The 21,184-nt window shown below is 37.6% G+C and overlaps 1 protein-coding gene across 4 annotated transcripts in view; it reads left to right on the top strand.

Moving 5' to 3' along the window:
• The window catches only part of CADPS2 (calcium dependent secretion activator 2), a 373,090-nt gene that overhangs the window by 245,207 nt on the left and 106,699 nt on the right, over positions 1-21,184 (top strand). For all 4 annotated transcript variants that reach the window (XM_081331670.1, XM_081331671.1, XM_081331672.1 and 1 more), the window contains exons 14-16: positions 292-393; positions 4,246-4,309; positions 6,906-7,029. In XM_081331670.1, the coding sequence (XP_081187796.1) occupies positions 292-393; positions 4,246-4,309; positions 6,906-7,029 (290 nt within the window). The remainder of the gene's footprint in view (positions 1-291; positions 394-4,245; positions 4,310-6,905; positions 7,030-21,184) is intronic.

Genomic DNA, 21,184 nt, shown 5'->3' on the forward strand with positions numbered 1-21,184 from the left:
CTTTATTTAACTGTACTCCTTTCCTGTATCTTGTGCAAAATTGCCAGATATAGTCAGTTTATTCAGTTCAACGCTTCTATCATATTATTCCTGTTGAAGAGTTTTGTGGCTAATATATTAATTCTGCTTATGCTCCATTTCTTTTGAAACAGGAAGTGTTGTATGAAACTATAACTGGTGTACTATAAGTGCCTTACGAATTTCAAAATGAGTGAGTTAAGAAAATTGTGAGAGGGTGTGTGTGCTCTTAATAAATAAAATGTGCATATCTTTTTAAATATCAATTTTCAGGCCTGATGGAATTGGGACTGTAACTGTTGAAGAGAGAGAAAGATTTGAAGATATTAAGAAGAGGCTTTCTTCACTTCTAGAAAACCAAATAAGCCACTTTAGGTGAGTGTTTGCACTTTGCAAGCTGGGCATATATAAAACTGTGAGAAGACAATAGAGAAGGAGTTAGGCATTAAGCCCTGGTATGAGTGTTTTGAATATTCTGCTTTTATAAAGCAGTTGAATCATTTTGCATACCGCATTCCATGCGGATGATTTCTGCCTATATGATATTTTTCGTACCTAACATTGCTAATCACGTATGAACTATGCTGATTTTGTGTTAAATTAGCACAAGTGGCATAGCTCTACAAATCACCCCTTAATAAGTAGTGTAGTTTCTTGTTTAATTATTACAATGCTAATTTCTACCCATCATGATAATTTACCTTTGAATGGAGATGGAGAGGATTTGTTTATGCTTGGCTAGTTGGATTCTTTCAATAAGTTCAGTGATGCAAACCACTTGAAGATCCTAAGGTCAATTAAGTCTTCTCTTTCTCCTTCTCCTACTACCAACCCATGTTTGGCCTCTTAACTATTAATAGTAGGCACTGACTCATGTCATAAAACCTGAAAAAGAATTCAGTGACAAAAACTACAATATCCAATTCCCCATTCCTGTTTGTAGAAAGAAAAACAGTACCTTTTTTAATAGCAATTTAGCATTGGGATAAATTTGTTATCAAAAATCCATTTTCTAGAGAGGGAAAGTTTTCATTTCTTCATTCCTCATCTTAAAATGGAGCCCCTTTTTCCTTTAGCCAATGTCCAACTTTCACTTAATTTCCGTAGAAAACTAAAAGTCCAAATTTTTTAGTGGTGGGAAATAGCACAAGATGATGGCAGTAGTTTAGTTTATTTGAAATGGGCCTCTAGCAAGGTAGACTTAATTACTCAAAAAAGGAAGTGTCTATCCTCTGACGCAGAGGTCAACAAAGAATGAGGAACTGACTCTGGAGCCTGCCAAATGGATTGTTTAGATAGTTTGTCCTAATTGCTAGAACAAAATTTGTCTCCTCAAGATTTTGACCATTACAAGCATTCATTTGGAACATGATCAAACAGCTGTAGGATTAATTTTTCTAATATGTGGAATGTTATATGATATTCCATTGTGTTGTTGATAAGGAGAGCAAATAGTATGTTAATATATTGTATTATTGAAAAATAATTGCATATGTCATTTTTGCACAGACTAGTTGCCCTCATGAGAGACAGTTTGGTGCAATACTTCAAAGTATCCAGTTAAAAACTGAGGGAACATGAATGCCAGTCCTGCCTTAGGCACTAAGCCAGTTAAGTGACTTTGGACTAGTTATTCTCTCTCATATAAAAAGAAGGCAATTGCAAATGGCTTCCAGAAATACTGCCAAGAAAATTGGATGGACTTATCCAATCAACAAAACAGACTTAAAGGGACCACTCTCACCAACTCGCTAAAAAAGATTTCCCTCATGCTAGCTAAGAATTTTGTTTCAGCTCATTTGGAAGAGAGTAGATTGCCTTCTGGTAAAAAGATGTTTGTGCCTGGTCATGTCCACCATGGCAACAGTTCTGTGAAATTTTTCAAAATTCTAAATATGGACACTGGCCCCAGTCCTGGGAACAATTACATTAGGAGATGTGAGATGTAGGAGTCTTCTCAGATGACAAGAAACAAACAGGGAATATTCATTTATTTGTGCCTCTTAAGGTATTTCAAAGAGTGAGGTGCAAGATTTGAGCGGCCAGTTATGATACAAAGCAATCTGGTATCATAAGTCTTCCTTGAAGGCTAAATTGGTCATTTCAAACCCAGAACTGACTACAATTCAAATAATTTGGTTAATGTATTTTAAAGTTTACTATAATTGTCATTAATGGTGTTAAAAAGGGTTGGAAACTAACATTTTGTATATTTAAAATGCAGATGTGGCTTTTAATTTTATTATAAATTTCAAAGCAATTTCCTTTTAAAAATTATCAAGAAATATTTCCAGAATTCCCATATATCTCCTCCTAGATGAAAATTAAATGGAGGTAGATCCAGATACCGTCCAAAACCAGAATCTCAGCAGGATTCAGCTTCTCTTTATTATCATAGAATTCACTACCATAGCACGATACTAGCTCTCATCATGCAATATATGATTCAGATGTAACATAGCACTGTATGTTATTATCATAGGATTATATATCCTGGTACTAAACATATAACTTGGCCTTCAAGTCCTTGTTATAATGAATGTTCATTAGAAACAAATCTGTTGACATTCTAAAATGTTTGAATGTTTAATTATTTTTTACAGAAAAGCTATTTATAGAACTATATCTTAGGAGCACTGTAAAAGAAAATTGTGCATATTAATTAAATAGTTGTTTCAATGTTTCATTATTTAGAATTATATGTGCTTCAACTGGTCATTCATTTACTGACATATCATAACTATGTATTTATGAAAAGCCGTAAGGAATAATTTGATTTGAAATGTAACTCTGTGATTAGCAGCATTTCTTTATACTTTTATCAATTGAATAAAAATAGGAGTAAACACAGGAAAGTGCAGTTATTCTTGGATAATTTCTGGATTTGAGGTTGAAGTTGCATTTCTTATTTGCCTTAAGTGTATTTCACTGAATTAGTTTGGGGACTACAAAATACATATACTGCTACTTGATGAAGTTTCTGTAGAATTGCAAATACAGTAAAAATAAGAAAGAAGAATAGTATTCTGCTACTAGAGCTGCCCACCCAATTTTGTCCAAATTTCATTTCCAAGTTTTCTAATAAATTTGCAAAGATGATTTTTACATTATTTATCCTGAGCATAAAGTAACAGTAATAAACACAAACTTGTTAAATAAATTATAAATAATAGAGCATCTTTGTAGAAATAACTGATTCAGAAATGAGAAGAGCAGCTCCTAAAATGATAACAGGATTATTCCCTTAGAGGAGAGGCCACCAACCTTTTGGGCACCAGGGACCGGTTCTGTGGAGAGAGGTTTTTCTGTGGACCAGAGGGGGTGTGGTTTTGTGTGCTGCCTGCATCCCACGGATGGGGTTTTGCTTGTTTGTGCAGCCCAGTTGCTGGCATGCCGCAGCCCGGTACTGCTCCACGGACTGGGGGTTGGGGACCACTGTCTTAGAGGGGACTTCTAGTTGTGAGTCACAAGTTGTATCTAAAATTATTCAACTTTGTGATATCTAGGGTAGCCCATTGAAATCATGGCATGACTTTTATCTAATTTTTGGAAATCTCTATTCATCAAAAATCCACACATTTTTGTGTAGCATTTGTTAAGGTTCTTATGGGAAAGAGAGAGTAGGGATACACACACAGACACACACACACACACTGCTGGCCAGGTGCCTGGAGATTTTAAGAGATTGGATGGGTATTTAAAAAAAAGATAAAAACTAATGCAAACTAATAAAGAGTAAGGGGGGGAAAGGAAATCAAAAAATCAAAGAGAGAACTAAATGTTGAAGAAAGAAAAAGTAAAAATCATTTCCACATTTCTAATAATCTATTGATAATCATTAGCTTGATTTTAGCTTGATACAACTGAATATTTTAAGGTAGTACTGTAATGCACTTTTTTAAATAGTAAGTTTCTGCTATATTTTCCAATCTGTAGTTGAAGTAGTAGCTGTTATAAATAGTTATCCAGTTGTACATCTGCAGAGAAAAAGACACAGCTCAGTTAAATCAGATACATAAATAGCTAAATCCAGATCAAATAATAGCAAAATAAAAGTAAATACAAATTTAAAATTACTGTATGTGACTAGTATATTCAATCAGAAATGTAGCTTCTGAAATTTTCTCCCTGTAAGGAAGACAATGGATTAGGCATTAAATTATCTAGTAAAACCCATAGAAAGTGGGCTTCTAATATGTTGGGTTTTTTTTATTTGTCTCTTTGAAGATACTGCTTTCCTTTTGGACGTCCTGAAGGGGCTTTGAAAGCCACTCTTTCCTTGCTTGAGAGGGTAAGTCCATGAACTAAAACCAACCAATTTTGGGCTAGTATCCTCCAGAGACATTGGTCCTCCTCTGGGGGGCACCAAAACAGCCTATTTCTACTCAGATCTGTGCTGTTCATATTTATTTATGATTAGATTTTTATCCCAATGTTTAATATACATAATGCTTATCCTTTACAAACTAAAAAGTCCCAAATCACCTGTCTTTCTGCTTTGATGAGCTGATATATATATATATATATATATATATATATATATATATATATATATATATATATATATATATATATATATATATATATATATATATATATATATATATGGGACGCGGTGGCTCAGTGGGTTAGGATGCTGAGCCTGTCGATCAGAAGGTCGGCAGTTTGGCGGGTTGAATCCCGAGTGCCGCGTAACAGAGTTAGTGTCTGTTACTCGTCCTAGCTTCTGCCAACCTAGCAGTTTGAAAGCACATAAAAATGCAAGTAGAAAAATAGGGGCCACTATGGTGGGAAGGTAACAGCGTTCCGTGAGCCTTTGGCGTCTAGTCATGCCGGCCACATGACCACGGAGACGTCCTCGGACAAGCGCTGGCTCTTCGGCTTTGAAACGGAGATGAGCACCGGCCCCTAGAGTCGGAAATGACTAGCATGCATGTGCAGGGGAATCTTTACCTTTACATATTATATATATATATATAATATAATATAATAATATATATATAAATCATGACACAGACATGATTTTTTTTAAAAAAAGCCTGAGCAATCATGTTGGGTTTTAAAAGTATGAACTCTAAATCCAATTCAGTCATTTATGACACTGTGCAAAATACTTTCCAAAATAACCTGTAGAGAATGAAAAATCCTTAGAAAACTTTAATGCTGGCAAGTATCTGCAGAGTTAAATTTGGTCTTAGGAAGTTTTGGTCCCAGTAAGTCTTGCACTCAGCTGGATACCTTAGTAAACTCATCTTGTCAATCCCTGTCTATAAAATTGAGCTCTTAATTACCAATCTCACAGTGTTAATATGAGGTTAATATGCATTAGACTGTAGCTGCTGAGGAAATTTGCTACATTTGGTGAAGCATTTGATTACTTCTGTTCAACTTCATTCTTGGTGAGATTGATCCCTGGAAACCCCTGGCGAGAATTAGAAGTCCTGACTCAAATGTTCCCTGCCCACATATTTTTCTTGTGCTGCTCCTAGATACATATCCTATACTGAAATGACACATGTGAATTTGGCTATAACACAAGAATTTACTCTTATGCAGTACTGTAGTATAAATGCCTTGGCAAACCATTTTTCCTTAATTCAGCAATATAAAATTTAAAAAGTAATCTTGTTTTGCAATTTTGAAACCTAATGTATTTGTAACTGAGGATATACTACTTATATTGTTTATATTTTCTTTTGTTTATAATTTTAGTCTTTTGTACAATATGTACAATTATCCACCCCCCTGAAGCTTTGCACTGGCTCACCACAGGGCTGCGTGCTTAGCCCCTACCTGTACTCATTGTACACATATGACTGTGTATCATCCGACCCATCTACTGCGATAATTAAGTTCACAGATGATACTACCGTAGTGGGTCTTATTACAGGTGGGGATGAGACAGCATACAGGGGGGAGGTACAAAAACTATCCATATGGTGTTGCAACAACAGCTTGCACCTGAACATCAGCAAGATGAAAAAGATGGTACTAGACTTCTGGAGGAAAAAGGAGGAATCTGCCCCACTTTACATCGGGGAGGACTGTGTGGAGAGAGTTTCCTCCTTTAAATTTCTGGGAGTCTATCTCTGCAAAGATCTGACCTGGAAAGTTAATACAACCCAGGTGGCCAGAAAGGCCCAACAGAGACTTCACTTTCTCAGGGTCTTGTGGAAGAACAGGGTAGAACAATGGCTAATGACCCTCTTTTACCGGTCTACTATAGAGAGCGTCCTCTCGTACTGTATTGTGGTTTGGTATGCTGGTCTGACAGCCGTAGACAGGAAAGCATTACAGAGGGTGGTGAGCACAGCACAAGACATTGTGGGCTGTCCCCTAACACCACTGGATGACATCGCCAGGGCTCGCTGCCTTGGAAGAGTGAGGAAAATTCTCAGGGATGACTCACACCCTGGATGGTATCTCTTTACTCTCCTACCATTGGGTAGAAGATGTAAAAGTATAGCCAGCCATACCAACAGGCTGAAGAACAGCTTTTATCCATGGGCTGTTAGGCTTTTGAACGGGAAATAATTTTATAAGGTTTATGCATGATTGACTTGCGAGGCCGGTGTGTTGTGCAATTAGCTCACATGGTGTAATAAGATGGAGGGTTTGTGTCACTGTAAGTTGGGGGTGGAGGCATGAAGGGAAGCTCAGCCAATCTCAATGTATACATGGTTGTACTTTGACAATAAAGGTTCATTCATGTCAATAGGCAGACCTTAACATTATGGCCTCAGCAATGGTTTTAACATAGCTTTTATCCATTAATAATTTCCTTTCTTTTCAATTTCTAATAGTTACAAAAGCTTTTCTTTAAATAGTACATTTTTTATTTTCTGGGAAGATATCTGACCAAAAGTATTTGATTGTCTTTGGCTTAGGTCTTAATGAAAGATATTGCTACTCCCATACCAGCAGAAGAAGTGAAGAAAGTGGTTAGAAAATGTCTAGAGAAAGCAGCCTTGATCAATTACACTCGACTTACAGATTATGCCAAAATAGAAGGTTAGTACAGTGATCAGCTACTGTAGTGGCTGTAAAAGCAATTGGTGCCCATGCATTGCATGCATTTTGTGAGCAGCCTTTTCTCTTTGCTGAGCAAAAGCCTGAACCACAGCAAGGGGAAATATCTCATTAAAATCTCAGCTGGTGAACTACTGAGCTTTTTCCTATTCATTGCTGTAATATGCCTCCTGGGACCATGCTTGAATGAATGATCTTTGCTTTGTGCTGAAGTTGTCCTTTGTCCTTTATTTTAACTGTAGTTTTATGTTTCACAAAAGTGGCTCAGATCAGCCTGTTCTGGTAGACATTCTCTTTCCCAGTGTTGACATTTGAATTCAGTTGCTTCATACAGCAAGAAGTTCCTGTTGTTGTCAGTCTAGAATAATGTATTATTAATCCTTACATAATTTTAATATATATTATAGGACTATTTTATTAACAGACAACTGATAATCTACATTGCCAAATTAAATGAGGACCCAGATTGTTGGGGGCAATAAGCTGACTTTGTAATAATGCCGCTTGGGGGCCCCCGAAAGCCCTAATAAGCAGGCATATACATAGAATGAAGGCTACTGCTAAGCACATTGATTTGTGCTTAGATTGTAAGCCGCCTTGAGTCTTCGGAGAAGGGCGGGATATAAATGGGATTAAAAAAAAAATCATGGCCCTTAGCTTGTGGATGATAACACTATAAAAGTAAAGAAAGACCCAAAGGTTTATTACAGGGACTATTGCAAGTTTCTCTTTTAGCCAGAAGTGACTACTTATAGGATCACCAAAGTGACTTAGAAACTTGACTTCCCAAGAAAAGAAAGGGGACATTAGAGGCAAGACAAGTTGGGGGCACCAATCAATGGTCAATCATTCATTCAGCAATCTGGAGAAAATGCCACAGAGGCTGAGATTATTAATTTATGAAGCAAATCAGCTCAGCCTGCAAAGATCTATGGAATCCCCACACTGTTGTGAGGATACAGATGCATAATACAAACCTCAGATTGAGTTCAAAGGAAGCACTGACAAATTACTCATAGTTAAATTGACAGGGCAGGAAAGAAATCACTCTTACAATACTATTGCATCAATATCCAATTTTCATTCAAGATTATCTACTGGTTTATATCTAATATTATCTAAAGGATAGTTTATACTTCTTTATTCAGATTTGTAATTGTTTTGAAAAACAAACTATAAATAGTTTATAGTTTATGATGCGCTAAATTCCTAAATCTAAATTTATTTATTTAATTTATTTATTTCATTTAATTTATATACCGCCCTTCTCCCGAAGGACTCAGGGCAGTGTACAGGGCAATACAATAAAATACAATGTACAAAAATTTAAAAAAATATTAAATACTACAGCCCTATTCAATAAATTAATACAAAACTATAAAATACCCCTAAACCCATCAGACCAGTCCGGCTTGTTCAAATAAATGTGTTTTTAGGTCCCGTCAGAAGGAGCGAAGGTCGGGAGCCATCCGGAGCTCAACCGGTAGACGGTTCCAAAGGTCTGGCGCGCCCACAGAGAACACCCTCCCCCTGGGGGCCGCCAGTCGACACTCTTTGACCGATGGCACCCTAAGGAGGCCCTCTCTGTGGGAGCGCACTGGACGAAGGGAAGTTGATGCCGGCAGCAGGTGCTCCCGTAAGTAACCCGGACCCATGCCATTTAGGGTTTCATAGGTCATAACCAGCACCTTGAATCTTACCCGGAGGGCAACCGGAAGCCAATGCAGCTCACGGAGTAGAGGTGTTACATGGGAGTATCGGGAAGCCCCCACCACCACTCGTGCGGCTGCATTCTGCACCAGCTGGAGCCTCCGAGTAGTCCTCAAGGGCAGCCCTATGAAGAGAGCATTGCAGTAGTCCAAACGGGAGGTCACGAGTGCATGAGTGAGTGTGTGCAAGGCATCCCGGTCTAGATAGGGCCGCAACTGACGCACCAGGCGAACCTGGACGAAGGCCCCCCTAGTCACAGCTCCTATATGATCTTCCAAGGAGAGCTGTGAATCTAGGAGGACACCCAAGTTGCGAGCCCTATCTACGGGGGGTAATATCTCACCCCCCATAATTAACAATGGAATATTCTGAATTTCCCAAGAAATTAAATATTTGGTTCGATGAAGCTGATTTATCAAATCAATCCAAATCCAAATCAGTCAATAGTCAATAACTTGTTATTGGGCAGACCAGTTTTCTTAACTAGGCATTATGGCTAAATATATCATCTGACACATCTGAAAGGTACCAAGTTCATAAAAATCAAAGACTTATACTGGGCTTTTTCCAGAATTTTACTCTAGAATCTTCTGAATATAAAGCATTTTATATACTTGTTAGTTATAGCAGTAGCATAATGTGTTTTTACGATTTTGTTTAAGGAATATTATAGAATCTTCCAGTTTATATTCAGTTTATTACAATTTATTTTAGTATGTAAAATTTCAGTCATGAATATTATTTTAAAAATCAGGGAAAAAGAATACACATAGTATATATGACCATTTGTTTTAACTTATTTTTCTCATTCTTCAGGTTCACTGACAAACATGGGTTAACCAATCTCCTCACTGATTAGTCCAAAAAAAGCCATCTCATCACTATAGCAACCAGTATTATATCATGGGAATAACAACATGGAGGCACCTTAGTAACCAGTTTATCATAATTAATTAAGATATCATGTTGTGTTTAAATGAAGGAGGATGTATGTAGATCTTTTGGAAAATGAGAAAGTTACCTTTTCACCTTCAGCAAGCATCCAATGCATGCTTACAGCAGGGGTTCTTGCTGTTCAATTATCTTGAGTTTTTAACAAGCTTGTTTGGAATAATTGGTGTAAAAATAGAAAGTTTCTAAAAGAAGTCACCAAAGCTGGGCTGAAAGTCAGCAAAGTAATCTTGGCATATAACTCACTGTTTACAGGTGATATAAATGTCTTTACTTTATATCTTTTAAAACATTCTGAAAATGTAAGAAATACGGTAGTCTTCCTTGAAAAAAGTGTGACTAAGAACCCTTTAAAGTTCCAACTGAATGATCACCAGCAATATCACTTTTTCTCTTCAGTTGAACCACATATATTTAATTAAGTAGAAATTCATAAGTCAGAATTCAAATCTTGTGTTATGAAGTTCACAAATCCTGCCTTTGTCTGAAATTAAGTATGTCTATTTTCCTGGTAGAGGAAAATGCCTTCTTGTTTCCTGTGGAATAAAGAGAAAAATGCATTATTGCAGTAAGTAAGAATTCCATATTGATGTGGCCACAAAAATTAATGATATTAATGTTAAGAGGCTATATTATTCTTGGATAAGGAGGGCAGAAGCTATGATAGAGCAACCATACAGATATAATCTCTACTATGCCAGCCACACTACAATGATACCAGGAAGTAGAGAAATATCACTTTGTAAATCATATCAGTTTCAGTAAAACAGAAATCACTAGCAATACAGGGCTGTTACACAATAGGGTCATTTTTATGGGCATCTTGAGTAAATAAAGAGGCTTTGAACTAGAAACATTGGTATGGTATGGCATGGCATGGTGTATGGTGTATGATATATGGTGCATGGTTTATGATGTAAGGTGATGGTATAGTATGGTATGGTACAGTATAGTTCTTGCAATCATTGCTTTAGTTAAATGAACCCAAGAAGCAACATTAGAAAGAAATGTTTTTCTGTTGTCAGAAAAATATTCAGTAGTATTGTAACAATAATAGCCTTAAAAAATTAGTTGAATATTTCATATATTATGCTAATTGGCTAGAAAATAAAGCCACAAGCAGCATGTGTTATTTCTTCTCTGGTGATTCCATCAAATTTCAGTCATATTGCTTAAGAGGATAACATATCTTGTTTGCTGTACAAACTTTCTTTTTTCAAAAGGATGCATTTACTAACACATATTTTTCTTGTCAGAATAAACAATGAAATAAGAACTTAATGCTTTAGAATGCTTATAAAGAAATAATCTCAACTTTTGAGCAGGGTTTTCCGAACCTTTCTTTTTGTTGTTGTTGTTGTTGTTGTTAGCTGCGAAGTCGTGTCCGACCCATCGCGACCCTATGGACAACATTCCTCCAGGCCTTCCTGTCCTCTACCATCTTCTGGAGTCCATTTAAGCTCACGCCTACTGCTTCAGTGACTCCATCCAGCCACCTCATTCTCTGTCGTCCCCTTCTTCTATTGCCCTCGATCTTTCCCAGCATTAGGCTCTTCTCCAGTGAGTCCTTCCTTCTCATTAGGTGGCCAAAGTACTTGAGTTTTAGCTTCAGGATCTGGCCTTCTAAAGAGCAGTCAGGGTTGATCTCCTCTAGGACTGACCGGTTTGATCGCCTTGCAGTCCAAGGGACTCGCAGGAGTCTTCTCCAGCACCACAGTTCAAAGGCCTCAATTCTTTGGCGCTCAGCCTTTCTTATGGTCCAACTTTCACTGCCATACATTGCAACTGGGAAGACCATAGCCTTGACTATACGCACTTTTGTTGACAGGGTGATGTCTCTGCTTTTTAGTGTGCTGTCTAGATTTGCCATGGCTTTCCTCCCCAGGAGCAAGCGTCTTTTAATTTCTTGGCTACAGTCCCCATCTGCAGTGATCTTGGAGCCCAGGAAAATAAAATCTGTCACTACCTCCATTTCTTCCCCATCTATTTGCCAGGAATTGAGAGGGCCAGATGCCATGATCTTGGTTTTCTTAATGTTAAGTTTCAACCCAAGTTTTGCACTTTCCTTCTTCACCCGCAACAAGAGGCTCTTTAGTTCTTCTTCACTTTCTGCCATTAGAGTGGTATCATCTGCGTATCTTAGGTTGTTGATATTTCTTCCGGCAATCTTAATTCCAACTTTTGATTCATCTAGCCCTGCCTTTCTCATGATGTGCTCTGCATATAAGTTAAATAGGCAGGGCGACAGTATACAGCCTTGCCGGACTCCTTTCCCAATTTTGAACCAATCAGTGGTTCCGTGTCCAGTTCTCACTGTTGCTTCTTGATCCGCATATAGGTTTCTCAAGAGACAAATAAGATGGTCTGGTACTCCCATCTCTTTAAGAACTTGCCACAGTTTGTTATGATCCACACAATCAAAGGCTTTAGCATAGTCAATGAAGCAGAAGTAGATGTTTTTCTGGAACTCCCTAGCTTTCTCCATGATCCAGCGTATGTTGGCAATTTGATCTCTAGTTCCTCTGCCTCTTCGAAATCCTGCCTGCACTTCTGGTAGTTCTCGATCCACATACTGCTGAAGTCTAGCTTGTAGGATTTTAAGCATGACTTTACTAGCATGAGAAATGAGTGCAATGGTGCGATAGTTTGAACATTCTTTGGCACTGCCTTTCTTTGGAATTGGAATGTAAACTGATCTTTTCCAATCCTGTGGCCACTGTTGAGTTTTCCAAATTTGCTGGCAAATTGAGTGTAGCACTTTTACTGCATCGTCTTTTAAGATTTTGAATAGCTCAGCTGGAATACTGTCACCTCCACTAGCTTTGTTGTTGCTCAGCTTTTCTAAGGCCCACTTCACCTCACATTCTAGGATGTCTGGCTCGAGGTCAGTGACCACATCATTGTGATTATCTGGGACGTTAAGCTCATTCTTGTATAGTTCTTCTGTGTAATTTTGCCACCTCTTCTTAATCTCTTCTGCCTCTGTTAGGTCCCTGCCATTTTGGTCCTTTATCATGCCCATTTTTGCATTAAACGTTCCCTTCATTTCTCCAATTTTCTTGAAAAGATCTCTGGTCCTCCCTATTCTATTATTTTCTTCTATTTCTTTGCACTGTTCATTTAAGAAGGCATTCTTATCTCTTCTAGCTATTCTCTGGAATTCTGCATTCAATTGGGTGTATCTTTCTTTTTCTCCCTTGCCTTTCGCTTCCCTCCTTTCCTCAGCTATTTTCAAAGCTTCCTCAGACAGCCATTTTGCTTTCTTGCATTTCTTTTTCTTTGGGATGGTTTTGGTTGCTACCTGTTGTACAATGTCGCGAACCTCTGTCCATAGTTCTTCAGGCACTCTGTCTATCAGATCTAATTCTTTAAATCTATTTGTCACCTCTACTGTATATTCAACAGGGATATGATTTAATTCATACCTGAGTGGCCTAGTGCTTTTCCCTACTTTCTTCAGTTTAAGCCTAAACTTTGCAAGGAGAAGCTCATGGTCTGAGCCACAGTCAGCTCCTGGTCTTGTTTTTACTGACTGTATAGAGCTTCTCCATCTTTGGCTGCAGAGCATATAGTCAATCTGATTTCTGTGTTGACCATCTGGTGATGTCCATGTGTAGAGCCGTCTCTTGGGTTGTTGGAAAAGAGTGTTTGCTATGACCATCGTATTCTCTTGACAGAATTCTATCAGCCTGTGCCCTGCTTCATTTTGCACTCCAAGGCCAAACTTGCCTGTTATTCCAGTTATCTTTTGGCTTCCTACTTTAGCATTCCAATCCCCCATGATGATAAGAACATCATTTTTTGGTGTTAGTTCTATAAGGTGCTGTAGTGCTTCATAGAACTGGTCAATTTCATCCTCTTCAGCACTGGTGGTTGGGGCATAGACCTGGACTACTGTGATATTGAATGGTTTGCCTTGGATTCGAACTGAGATCATTCTGTCATTTTGAGGATTGTATCCCAGTATTGCTTTTCCTACTCTTTTATTGACTATGAAGGCTACTCCATTTCTTCTTAAGGATTCTTGCCCACAGTAGTATACCTGATGGTCATCTGAATTAAATTCACCCATTCCTGTCCATTTTAGTTCGCTGATACCTAAGATGTCAATGTTCAGTCTTGTCATCTCTTGTTTCACCACGTCCAGTTTTCCTTGATTCATGGATCTTACATTCCAGGTTCCTATGGAGAGAAAATCTTTACAGCATCGGACTTTCCTTTCACCACCAGACATATCCACAGCTGAGCGTCCTTTCGGCTTTGGCCCAGTCGCTTCATTCTTTCTGGCGCTACTAGTACTAGCCCTCTGCTCTTCCCCAGTAGCATATTGGACGCCTTCCGACCTGAGGGGCTCATCTTCCAGCGTCATATCGTTTTGCCTTTTGGTACTGTCCATAGGGTTTTCATGGCAAAGATACTGGAGTGGTTTGCCATTTCCTTCTCCAGTGGATCACGTTTTGTCAGAACTCTCTGCTATGACCTTTCCGTCTTGGGTGGCCCTGCACGGCATAGCTCATAGCTTCATTGAATTACGCAAGCCCCTTCGCCACGACAAGGCAGTAATCCATGAAGGGGACCTTTCTTTTTACATAAGTTATAAATGGAAAGGATCCAGGTGACTGTCGTGTTAATTGTATGCATGTACATATTCAAGTGTGAATTCTGCAGTTTAATCTCTGTATCTGTATTTATTTGTGTGTGTGTTAATGTGTGTCCGTGTGTGTTCATTGTAAGCCTCTCCAGATAATCTACATACATTTTTCTCTCCAAAATCCTCCAGTTTAAAGGTCCCTAATTAGTTTTGCATCTAAATGTGTGTATTTGAAACGTCTGGACCTATCTGAGCAAAGTGCCAAAGATCAGAATCACAACTGAATCTATAAAAACTGATACAGTAGTATTGATTAGCTAAATATGGGTTAGATAATTTGAACCACTCCAGAATTGTTTTAACTTCACCATCAGTTCAACATTGGTCAGCAGGTCAACATCACTCGTGTTATTCTTAATTGTCTTGTAGAGCTAGTGGCAATAGTTTAAGATCTTGTTGGAATGAATACCTGCAATAATCTCATGATTTTCTGCAGCCTTTAAAGTTAGTCATATGTAAAAATAATAGGCATCGCATGAAAAGAAAATATTTTAAACATTCAAAAATGTTTAAAGAAGTAGAGATTTATAAAAAAAAATGTTAAAGGAAGAGGGCAAAAATGTGTCCGGGATATGATGTAACCTCTTTTGTTCCATTTTTTCTCTTTTCTTTTCTTTTTAAAGGTGCTACCTAATTATATATTTCCAATCTTTGATATGATTAGGCTCATTGTTGCATAGGAATTATAGGATTGTTCTGAAACAAAACTATAGTTTCAAAAACAATTTGCTTAAACCTCTATTTCCTGCTTCTCAACCAGGAAAATTCCCAGAATATCTTATAATATTCTAAAAATAAGACAGGTAAAGGCAACAGTGAACAACAGCTTTTCCTAACAAAGGAAAGGTGTGTAAAGTTATCCAAAATAATTAGATTGAATAAAGTCAACTTAAGCAGGGAGCATACTACATTTTTTTAAAAAAAAATATAATAGAAACAGTCCTCACCAACAATTCCTTTTGGGATCCAAACTCTTGTTCTTCATGGGAAACTTTAAGTAGTCTTGAGGAGCAGGGATCCGATTGGGAAATAGCCAAACTAACACTGCAAAGGATCTTATCCACTTTCTTAGAGCCCAAATCCCTTCCCAAGACAAGGCCCCAATCAGCTCCATAGATATGGTCTAGCTGGAATCCAGATCTACTTGAACCTGAGCAGTTTGTTTCTCCAACTGATGAAGAATTTTTCATAGCGGCCCTTCACATAGCAGACAGTAATGGTATGTAGGGATGTTGTTTTCCAGGCAGTAAAAGGAGAAGAGAGGAGAAATACTTTCAGACTTGATTTTCTTGACATAATTTTACATGAAAATAGAGTTAATACCTGTAGTTGTATTTCTTGTCTGGACTACTTTGAAGGGCTAACATGAATCTTGCAAATTAAGTTTTTTCCTCTCCTTTCCTTTTACTCTCCAGAAAACTAGGAAGGATCCCTTCTGAAACTCTTCCTTTGCCCCTTCTGTTTCTGTGGACTGAGATACCTTTTGCATGACAGTTGTCTAATAATCTGCAGAATTTCTTCCTGTTTTCATAGTTATTCCCACAGACATCCTTCCTTAAAATGCAATGACCTGCCTTAAAAAGTGCTGCTGTTGGTGTTCAGCAAGCACAATAAAATGGCAAAATAGTCAGATATGAAATTATAGTATACTGCCAGGTAGTACATTGATAATCTAATAGATAAAGCTGATGATACCCAGCTTTTTCTTTCCACCCCGAACCAACCCAGTGATGCCCTCAACGTGATGTCCCGTTGCCTGGAGGAGGTCCAGGTTTGGATGGGGAGAAACAGGCTTCGTCTCAATCCTGCCAAGACTGAGTGGCTGTGCATACCGGCATCTCAGACTAACCAAGTTTTTCCATCGTTAACTATGGGGGGTGAGGTGTTACCCCCCGTTGATAGGGCTCGCAACTTGGGCATCCTCCTGGATTCACGGCTCAGTTTGGAAGATCATACAGGAGCCGTGATCAGGGGGGCTTTTGCCCAGGTTCGCCTGGTGCGCCAGTTGCGGCCCTATTTGGACTGAGATGCCCTACACAGAGTCACCCATGCGCTCGTGACCTCCCGGCTAGACTACTGCAATGCTTTTTACATGGAGCTGCCCTTGAGGACCACATGGAGGCTTCAGCTGGTGCAGAATGCAGCCGTGCGAGTTGTGATGGGAGTTTCCCCGATACTCCCATGTAACACCTCTTCTCCGCGAGCTGCATTGGCTTCCAGTTGCCCTCCAGGTGAGATTCAAGGTGCTGGTGATGACCTATAAAGCCCTAAATGGCATGGGCCCAGATTATCTGAGGGAGCACCTGCTGCCAGCATCAATTTCCCATTGTCCTGTGCACTCCCACAGGGAGGGCCTCCTCAGGGTACCGTTGGTCAAGGATTGTCGGCTGGCGGTCCCCAGGGGGAGGGCGTTCTCTGTGGGTGCGCCTGCCCTATGGAACCAATTGCCAACGGAACTCCGGATTGCCCTGACCTTCGTTCGTTTCGCCAGAACCTAAAAACCTGGCTCTTTGAGCTATTGGGCCTGGACTGAGGGGTTTTAATGATTTTAAATTGGGATTTTAATTCTTGGGGTCATATTTAATTTAATTTTATTTTAACTTAATTTTATACTGTATTGTTTTTAAATTTTGCCCTGTAAACCGCCCTGAGTCCTTCGGGAATAGGGCGGTATACAAATTGAATAAATAAATAAATAAATAAATAAATAAATAAATAAAAAAATAAATAAAAAAATAAATAAAAAAATAAAAAAATAAAAAATAAAAAATTTCATTAGAAATTTAGAATGTCAATATTAGGAAGTTGCTGATTTAGCTAATAGACTTCACAGATATTTATAGGATAAGGATACCAAAAAAAAACCCCACAATATTAGGAAGTTGCTGACTTAGCTAATAGATTTCACAGATATGTATGGGATAAGGATACCAAAAAACCCCACAAATTCTCAAAACAAAATAGTATAAGACAGAGCTTGTTCAAAGCATAGAATTCCATGAAAACATAAGTCCAGCAATCTTTCCTTTAGCCTTACCCTCTTTTTAAAAATAGAATTACATATGCAGACATGATCCATCCAGACTTGGAAAAGATTAAAGACACAGCAAGAATTATCTGATGGAGGTTGAAATTTACTGTAGTTGATGTATTTACAGATTTCTAGATGAAAGAAACCAATCTTAAGAAAGAAGGTTTTTAAGACAAATAGCATAATTTGAAACACTTATGCGGAACAAGACCAACTATTAGGACGTATATAGAAATTGCTATTAAAATACAACATGAAACCAGAACAAGTAAAATAATGGATGATAAAATGAGTACAAAATTTTACGGTAATGATTTCATTACAGCAGTGGGAGGACTTGTGGAAAAACTGAGTAAAATTTACCCCATGTTATAATTTAAGAGAAAATTGGTATAAAATGTTTTATAGGTAGTACATAACTCCATTGGTAATTGCAAAGATAAATAAATTATTGAATAAAAATGTTGAAATGTTAAACAGAACGAACATTTTATCATATGTGGTGGTCATGTAAAAAAATACCCAAACTGTTGTGTGTGGGGGGGAAATGTTATCATTATCCAATATTTTTAAAGGTTGAATAGGTTGAATTCAAGCCTGTTTTTTCCAGAACATGTACATAAAAATATTAGGATATATTAGTGTATATGCTACCCCCACACTGGAAAAGAAACACTTTTCACCTATTGGGTACAATTTAGAATTTAATATTAATATTATTTTTTATGTTTTATGTTTTAAAATTATTTTTTGAGTTTTGTCCACTCTCTTCCCTTTCCCTTTTTTTTCTTTCCTCTTAAATGCTAGTGTGCAGTGATATCAATATTAATGTTTCAAGTTTTACATAGATAGATGGTTGTTTCTTAAGATGACATAAATCTAGTTCTATATATTGAATAAATGAAACTAGTTTGAGAACTTCATCAGCTGACTCCTCCCAACAATCTGTGCACTAGGCAGCTAAGGCTTGAATTCCTCCAAATAAGAGAAGATCATAGCAGTTATTTGTTTGATATCTTTGGAACTACCTTTCCCCCAATTGCATCTGTCCATTTTATACAGTGTATATATATATATACACTTCAGGTCCATTCAATTACAAGTTGCTATCTTCATGAACCTTAGAGACAGATTAATTTTTTCCCTATCCTACTATCATAATAGCTATCAAAAACTATTTTCAATAGACCGTGGGGATAGGAATGTTGTGGGTTTCTTCTTCCTGAAATCTGAATGGTAGAGCTTTATTCTTCTTTGGGGCTGTTTTATATTCTTTTGATGTTTGTGTTTTATATAAATATGATATATAAGTTGTTCTGAGTCAGTTTCAACTGGAGCTGTATATACAGTATGATAGACAGAATTCAATTCTTCAGAAATATATTGTGTCTAATTTTTGACTTGCAGAAGATGTGTCAGGTTTGTTTGCATGGTGAGTCGTTGAAATACACAATTTAACCAAGCATGCATAAATATACAGAACTGTATCCTTAAAGAATTGTTAGAAAACTCTTGTTATTAACAAGGCAAGATATTAAGGCTGTTAATAGATTGTGCATAAATATATACCTGTTATAGTCTTGGATAATGAAAAAGAATATAGAAAGAGATCTAAATCAGTTTATTTTTAAGGACTGAAGTAGACCTCTTGAAATCTCAGCAGCTGGATTTTTTCTTTAGAGACACTTTCTTAATAATATAACTTATTAAACACTTATTCAATTCTTTTATGTTTTCTGGTTACATGTAGTAACCATGTTTTATATTACATGTAGTGAAATTCTTTTTTTATTTAAAAAGTTTTACAATACATTTTAACTTTAATCCCCCCCTCCCCCACCCCCATCTAACCCTCCCTATCCCTCTCCCCTATTCCCACCTCCCCCCCCCCAACTTCCCAGAGCTAAATACAGGGTATAAAAACGAAAAACAAACATAAGCATCCATATGCTATCAACAATAAACTATTAATTCTATCACCCTCTGGCTCATGTAAAATGATTACAAACAGTAATAATATTACAGATAAGGAAAAAAAGGAAGAAAACAGAAAAGGAATTTTACTCAAATGCTAAATAAAATTTCTTAATCCCAATCCTTATTCATATTAATTTCAAAGAAAAAACTTTCATCTACTATTTACATTCTCCCACATTTCTCTAATCTCTAGACAAATTCTCAATTACGCACCAAAAGCGCCTATCTCTATTAACCTTATTAATCTCCAACCAAACTGAACTATAATCAAAAATAGTTCTTGCATATATCACGCCAAATATCTTGCAGTTCCAGATCATCCATCTATACGTCTAGGACACCATTCCAATCTCCAATAAGAATAAAATAAAAAATTTAAAAAAATTATAATCCAATTAGGTAACCTTTGTTTATAGTAAGTTAAGAAAAATCAACTTGTTGTTGATTAGAAGCCTGCGTACAAATACTTTTAGTCCACAACCCTAATATACGTTTCTTGCAAACAGATAACATCAGTCTTAAATTGTTTTAAATATTAAAGAGCTTTCTTTCTCCTCTATGATGAATTCAATCCATTGACATTCTAATTAGAAATTTAGTCACCAATCTTGACACTCCAAAGCTTTTGGAGCATATCTGAAATGACCCCTTCAACTTCTTTAGACCGCGCCCCTCCCACAGCTTCACTGTAAGTACGCTTTGGAGGTTCCATAGCTTTCTGCTGGTCTTGCTCTTCCTCTCGTCTCGCTCGTCTTAGGGCGGCACGCGTCATCCTCTGCTCTCCTGCAGCAACCGATGAGACTGTAACTTGATCCCCTCCAGCACCATTCTCCTCTGTCTGTTTATCTACAACTTCTTGAAGCTTTCCCTCACCATATCCCTTTGCAGCTTCCAGAAGTGGTAGGGGGATTGCTTTTAACACATTGCTATAAAAATCACGTGCCTGGGCCACAGTAACCAAACGATGTCTTTTACCTTCATGCATCACCACCAGTCCAACTGGAATCTCCCATCTGAACTTAATATCACATTTCTTAAGTTCCTGTACAAGAAATGCAAAATCTTTCCTTCTCTTTAAAATCTTTGGAGGAATCTCTTTTAAAACCAAGACTTCTTGCTCAGCAACTACCAATTTAGTATCATAAGCAGCTTGAATGACTTCATCTCTAATTACTCTCTTTGTAAAATAGACCACCACATCTCTGGGTAACTTCCTCTGTCTTGCAATCCATGAATTAACACGAAAAATTTTATCCATACTTCCCTCAATTTCAGATGCTGGCTGGCCCAATACTGTTTCCAAAGCTTCAGAGATCAGCTGCTTTAAATCTTCTTTAGAATTCTCCTTTAAGCCCCTAATTCTAATAGCATACTGCATCTGATGATACTGAGCGAGGCTCAATTCTCCGTCCACTTTATCCCTTATATTTTCATTCTCTAATACCTTTGCTTCTAATATAGAGTTCTTTTGACTGAGATCCTCCACTTTTGCATCCAGCTGTTGCACACATTCAGCTACACTTTCAATCATAGACAACATGTCTACCCTCATTGCTCTAAACTTCTCTTCCATCTTCTTCTCCAACTTCTCCTCCAGCTTTTTCAACTTTTCATCCATCATATCAGATATTAATTGTGAATGCTTTTCAAGGGCATCTTGTAAATCCTTAGGCGTCAACGCCGGAGGAGGTACAGGAGGAAGCAAAGCTTGCAACGAGGTCTGTTGCACCGGGGAAAACCCCGCATTCCGAAGAGCTTTAGAAGTTTTGGCCGCCATCTTTCGTCACTTTCACTTATTGCGCACTTTCACTTTAAAG

The sequence above is a fragment of the Vipera berus genome (genome assembly GCF_964194415.1).
Source record: "Vipera berus genome assembly, chromosome: 6".
NCBI classification, from domain to species: Eukaryota; Metazoa; Chordata; class Lepidosauria; order Squamata; family Viperidae; genus Vipera; species Vipera berus.